This window comes from Sardina pilchardus, chromosome 6 (genome assembly GCF_963854185.1).
Source record: "Sardina pilchardus chromosome 6, fSarPil1.1, whole genome shotgun sequence".
Lineage (NCBI taxonomy): Eukaryota > Metazoa > Chordata > Actinopteri > Clupeiformes > Clupeidae > Sardina > Sardina pilchardus.
The window spans coordinates 19,557,040-19,563,756 of record NC_084999.1 but is presented as its reverse complement, the minus strand read 5'-3'; the positions used below and the strand labels follow the sequence as shown (position 1 = coordinate 19,563,756).

At 44.5% G+C, this 6,717-nt stretch overlaps 1 protein-coding gene across 1 annotated transcript in view; it reads right to left on the bottom strand.

Moving 5' to 3' along the window:
* lratd2b (LRAT domain containing 2b) overlaps positions 1-1,099 on the bottom strand; it is a 1,756-nt gene extending 657 nt beyond the window's left edge. The window contains exons 1-2 of the mRNA XM_062538913.1: positions 979-1,099; positions 1-895 (exon numbers count right to left, since the gene is read on the bottom strand). The exon at positions 1-895 is cut by the window's left edge and continues 657 nt beyond it. Of these exons, the coding sequence (XP_062394897.1) occupies positions 1-607 (607 nt within the window). The 5' untranslated portion in view covers positions 608-895; positions 979-1,099. The remainder of the gene's footprint in view (positions 896-978) is intronic.
* Positions 1,100-6,717: the final 5,618 nt, after the last annotated feature.

Below are 6,717 nucleotides of genomic sequence, written 5' to 3'. Positions count from 1 at the left end.
TGAATTCGCGCTTGCCAAATTTACACCATGCTGCAAAGCACTCGGAGTTTCTCCAATTTAGCTCTCTATCTTTAGCTCCGACTTGCTCCATTGCGTTCTGCACCACCACGTCGGGGTTTAATGGTCGGAATTTATAAAGGTCGTTGATTATTCTGCCTCTTTTGCCTTGACTGGCGTCCGTCAGAAAACTGTTTCTAACCTCTGCCCTGTGTAAATGAACCACCTGGAAGTCTCCGACATACACTGCCCAGTGTGGATAGTGACCATTAGCAACAAATTCAATCAAGTCACCGGGTTTGCACTTGTTCAGCAGGTTTTCAGGTGAGTGCGTTCCCAATTCTATCAATGTAAGGCTCCTTTCATACACGCACTCCTCTCGGTAGTAAACGGCACACTCCAGCTCATTCCCCATGTCACTCTGGTTGTCTTCCTCGTTTGCCTCTCTATCGGTCCCTCCAAGGTTGTCGTCCTGGTCGTCGTCATCGTTCGAGAAGATATAGGACACTCCGATGCGCGGACAGTCATCCTCCGGGTCGAAGCCGTTTGGATCTGCAGTCGGAACTTCTGCGTAACTTAGATGGGTAAATTTCTCCACCTGATTCCCCATGCCACTGACCGACAGTCGTGTACACAGGTGACAGACTTGAAGGACTTTGACAACGCACCACGTAATCCAATGTGGTCAAGCCTAATTTCTAGGTGCGCAAAGGTCCAATTCCTTTGGGGTGTTTCGTCTGCATGATGTGACCGATACGTCTGAATCTATTGAAAGAGATGAGTTCGGTTGAAGTCGGGTTTCGACAGTTTTAAGTTTCAGAAGCTGATACTGGAATAAGGCGATCCAAGCAGGTGTGTTACACCTGTTCTCTTCCTGATCATCGCCAACGCCAACAGCCTGCAATAAGAAAGTCACGTACTTTGGTAACTGTTCAGTTTCTCAAATGTAGCACAAAATTAATAACTTCTTCAGTTGTCTACCTGTTCAAATGTCTTCGATGCCCCCGTTTCCTAGTTTCGTAGGCTAGTGTAACCGTAGTCGAGGAGGATTCTCGGAGTTCTGGCAACTACAGCGCTCAAAGCGGCGTTGGGTATCTACGGCAATAATTACACAACACGTTGTCACTTAAAGAGACAGCGCACACTCCAAGAACGAAAGTTTTGACGTGGAGTCATGTCTGAAGTGTGACAAACAGAGTGGCTCTTTCCGAAATATGAATTCTGATAGGCTATCTTATTCAAATGCTTCATATTGCATAATTGCAGTTTTGCAAGAACATCTGACAGGACAATAAACCGTGAACCTTTCATACACTGACAAATAATGTAGGCTAGTCAGTAGCCGCCCTTATGCTCTTTAGACGCAGTGCTCCACAATAGAGCTTTCAGGCAATCAATCTCATAGCCTACCATTATTTTAGTGTGTGTTTTTGTGAATTGCATGTCCTCTACTCTAATCTCAAATAAACCGTGCAGTACACCGAACTACACCAATGTCAGCGTTACGCAACATTATTGATGGTAGAATCCAACCGGGTACGGCAAGTTCAAGGAGAGATAATGAGCCGGTGCATGTAGCGCCTGCCGCGGACAGGTGGCTCGCTCACACGCCCGCCTGTGAAGTCGCGGCGGTGTGCTCTGCGCTGCCAAACAGCTGGCTGCGCGCTGTCTGTCACTCACCCTTGCCACTCACGTTCCTCCCGCCGTCGGCAGCGTGCCCCACTTTTTAATTACCTGCCGCAACAGCTGGCCAGGGTATAGTCGCGTTTGTTTCTCCCTCCAAGGGTGGGTTACGTTGGTCGGGTGTCTGTCTGTCTGTCGCCTAGGGGCATTCCTGTCCCCTAAGCAGCACGTGCACACACACACACACACACACACACACACACACACACACACACACACACACAATCAAATGATTACTCTCCCCAAACTCCTGTCATGCTCTGTGTGTCTTATAAATGTACCATGCACCTGATATGTGACATGTTACTTAGCTAGCGGCATGTAGTTGTAGTGATGCAGGAGGAAGTCTGTGAATGACATACTGGTGAATTTGGAATTTTTGTGGTTATCTAAATTGTGTATTGACTTTTGTTATAATGCATTGCCTTCCACTATGCAGCTATTTTAAGATTAAGGTTTCAGCTCTTCCCATTTTCAATTGCCACTGTCAGACAGATGGCAGATAGCCACTGTTGCGCAGACAGCAACTTTTCCTCCACTCTTTCATGCCTTGGTAAACCTGACGAGAATATGTCTCTTCAGATTGAATTTACAGACAAAAAAATCCCTCAGGGTTACCATAACTCAACTTTAAAAACAACTTCTCATTTCATTCCGGTGCAACTTTGCGGCGGAGGGTTCTTTTTTGTCTGGGTTCTGGGTTCTGTTTTCTGTCTTGACTTTTTTTGTTGTGGTGTCACAGCAAGTGCGGAGGCTCCTGTCAGCAGTGCGGGTGGCCTTGTCAAATCGCCTGCGTCCGACCGGTTCGTTCAAAGAGCCAGGCACCAGTAGGAGTCTTGGGGAGCCTCCGAAACAACAGCTCAGCAAGGCTCGTGGGCCACCGGTAAACAAACTCCAATGTACCACAGAGCACTTTTTGTTTCCGCCGGGTGCACTGCAGTTGCATCAGAAGAATTTTAAGCAGCTAACAGTAAGCCCCTTAAGACCCCCCTCCCTTTCCTCTGTGGATTTTTGAGGGGAGGGGGTACATTTCTCTTGCACACACAAACACACTCACATACACACACACATCCAACACCCCCAAATCAAAGGTGGATTAGGGGCTTCGCTGGCACCCCGGCGTGGATCTCTTTGTGTCATGTTAGGGAAGCGAGTGCGTATCAACCACACCAAGCATGTATAGTGTAGCCTTGGAGGTGGGGCGTGAGGGGGCGGGGGGGGGGGGTGGTTGAGGTGATTATCGGATGATCTGAGCACCCCCGCTGTGTCCTGGATCGCCAGGACGTGGTTTGGCGCTCTCTGAGCCTTGGCCTCTTGTGCTTGCTGGCTGGGTCACTTGGACAGACCATGTCCTCCCTGGCATGTGTTTATCAACCTGAACCAGTCAGGTGGATGGATACGACTGCTGACGTCATCTTGCTGCTTAAGCTCTCAGAGCAATAGTGTCTGCTAGGGAAGTGGCAGTTATCAAAGGGGTTATCGCCTCAGGAATGAGTAAATGATTGCACTTAGTGGCTGTGTGATAGCAATCATGTGGGTGGTGCAAATAAATTGCTTGTGGTTGGAGTCTGTGGCACGTTACAAAGGGAGCTGTGGGCAGTAATGGTTAAAGGGTGTTATACTGACATCTAGTGAGGCAGAAAAACAGTATGAAAAGTTTTGCGTGCTGCTGAAAAACACTGGAATGTGTTCATGAGACACATTGACACATACTGTAGCTACCAAATGTAATCAGAGTATAGAGATATTTTGTGCATCGCAATAATCACTTGAGTCATGATCATGTTTCGAGGGCATGTTAGAAGTCTGTCAATCAGTCTTTCAGGCTTCGTTTGTCATGTTTTGCTCCCTGGCCACACAGTCGGTTCACGTTATCATGAATGCGGGCTTCTCTTTCTGGAGACATTATTGCTTTCCAACCTCAGCGCACTGGAACTAGTGCAATCACTCTGGGTCATATCAAAGAAAGGCCTCGAGAAGTGGGTCATCCAGGACCTAAACACAACGTGGCCCAATTTACTCTCCGTTCGTTTGATTGGCTGGCCGAGAGTTTCGGAGTGGAACAGTGAAATGGATTTGAAATGAAATGCAGAGAATGAAGTTCCACAACAAATGTCGCCCTTTTGAAAGAAGTGACCCAGACATGAGGAAAAGTGAAAACACAAGCGATTCAAGGCAATTGTGAAATCTGAAGTTGAGGTTATATGAGCGCTGTCACACTTGCACAGAGTATGTTGTGTAACAAGCTTTTTCAATGCTCAGTTGGACTCAGTGCCAGGCTCACTGTAGGTCATTTAAACACGTGAAGCCTTTGCTGATATAGATAGATAGATAGATAGATAGATAGATAGATAGATACTTTATTGATCCCCAATACAAGGGGAAATTCATGATATGTAGAATTTGTTTGAAAGATGACTAACAATCATTTGTTAGTCATCTTTCAGATTAGGGCATGCACATATGACAATTTAATTTAAATTCTCTGTTATGGCTTGTACACATTTACAATTGAGACTCAATCTGCATCTAAAGGGGACAAACAGCTGTCTCTTTCCCTTGTTTATAAAAGTGTGTGATGTACAATCTGCATGGCTTCATGTATATTGCACAAAAAGCAACAGTACCTTTTGTGCCAGGGGCTTTGTGTGAAAACAGCGACACCATTTACTTTTTTTTACTACAGGACCCCAGGGAGACTAAGGACCCTTTTGGGGGAAGCTAATGGGGATCCTAATAAAGAATAAAGAATGAATAAAAAAAAGAGACACCACTTAAAGATGTCCAGTTGAAGAGGGGGGCGAATCAAAGGCTGTCACTGAGGACCAAAGATGAAAAGATGATAAAGGAAGTATCAGACCTTCTCTGGGGTATTTGCCTTTCTTCAGCGTATCAGATGTAAAACCCTTCATTTGTTTTAAAGCACAGCACTGAGCACTCCAGTCGTTGCCAAGTGCATCCATGCATATAAACGCATAAATGAGAGAGATAGAGAGAGAGAGAGAGAGAGACAGAGATAGAGAGTGAGACAGAGAGAGAAAGACATACGCAAGAGGTAGGATTTCAAAGAGCAGCCCTAATTGTCTCAATTATTCCCAATTTCTTCTTCTTACCAATTGGGTACCAGACAAGAGAGTGCTTTTAGAAATGTTATTTCCTCGTATGCCCACTCTTTGAAAGTACTGTATTTGTGGCCAAGCATGAGGTATAGCCCTACTGGATGTTATTCAACTGAACTTAATACACTTCAATTGTATTACATGATATGCACTGTACTGTACTGTACATTCCTGCTCTGTTGTTTATCTGGTAGAGGTGGTGGGACAGGCCTTCTGGGTCGGTCTCTAATGACTGAATGCGTATCGTCCTCCAGGACAACCTGGCTGCTTTGTGCACTAACTTGGATATTCTACTCTCTGCAACTCCTGCATAATTAATCGGCTGTAAAAGCAGGTAAAAGGGATAACTTGTGGCGGAATAATATTGGGAGCACTTAGACTCTGCATAGTAATATCCTCACTCCAAAGTGAAACTGAATAGTTATCCCTCTTACCTGCTTAGAAATGCACCACGTTTTATTTTGTCTCACCATACTTGGTCGTGTATCTACTCGTGTAACTGTATTCTAATAGGGAAAACATGGAGGTGTTTCTAACTTCATCTCTGTTTGGATCCTAATGAATGCATTGGGCTAGCTAAGTGCTATCAAAGTTGCGCCGCGCGCCAGAGCCAGTGAGTGCACGCATTGAAACGTGAGAGGTATGTATCAACTCGTCTTAATTAGGGGAATAACGTAGTTTAATATGAAAAAACGGTGAAGTGTTCCTTTAAGATTCCTTGGAACGAACATCAGTGAGTATCCGAGTTAGTCACACCATAGGTATGGTCACAAAGTCAGCAAGACTTCTGTCTTCGGCGGCTGGGCTGCAGAAGTTGATATGGTTATTTATTTATTTATTCATTTATTTATTTTTTTGTCCCCCCTACACACTCACTCACACTCACACACCATTACCCCATACCTCCCATACACATACACCACCATACACACCCTATTAGCCTACTCCTCCCCACATTCACACACACCATTTCATCACAACCTCACCCAAATACATAACATAACACAGGTACATCCCCTCCACACACCAACACACCCCACCCCCATTTTATCCTTTTATCTTCCTCCCACACACCACTTTTTCTCCCCACACACCACACCACATTACCCCCCCCACACACACACACACACACACGCACACACACACACACACACACACACACACACACACACACACACACACACACACACACACAATACACCTTTTTAATCACTACTTTTAATTTATTCTTCAAAGTTGGGCTGGCTCTTGAGCACAACAATTTCATTACTTATAATTTATTTTATGAGTGCATGACAATAAACTACTTGAACTTGAACTTGAACTTGAACAAGTTGGAGTGGCTTCTCCACAATCATGAGTGCCATTCTGCTTTTACACAACAGTTCTATACCAATTAATTGTGTGTTCTATCATTTATTTTAATTGTTTGTTCATCCTCCACCCAGAAAACAATAGTCTTGGTTTTTCCTGTTGCCAACCATGCACCATTTCCTTCAAGAATTAGAGTAAGTATGTTTTTTTTCCCATTCTGTTATTTATCACATGGCTGTTTCGTACTTTTAGTGGGAAATCGGTTGGCATAACATTAGGCTAGTTATTGGATTGTATAATTATTTTCTAGCACAATACACATTTTCTAATCACAGCCACAGCATCCACCTGTTTTCTATAATTTGTGCTATTATGTGCAATCTTCAAAAGGAGAACATTCTATGTAGAACTCTTTCTTTGAAACCAAAGCTTTTAAATTGTTTTCTTGTTTACTCTTGCGGCTGCATAAGTGGTTGTGATTGGTTCCTGGGTTTGAAAGGCCAGATGGATGTGCCAGGGCCAATTCAAATGTGCTCATATTCGTTTGGGTTCACCCAGGCTAACATAGTTATATGTTAAATTAAGCCCACCTGTGTCTTAGAGA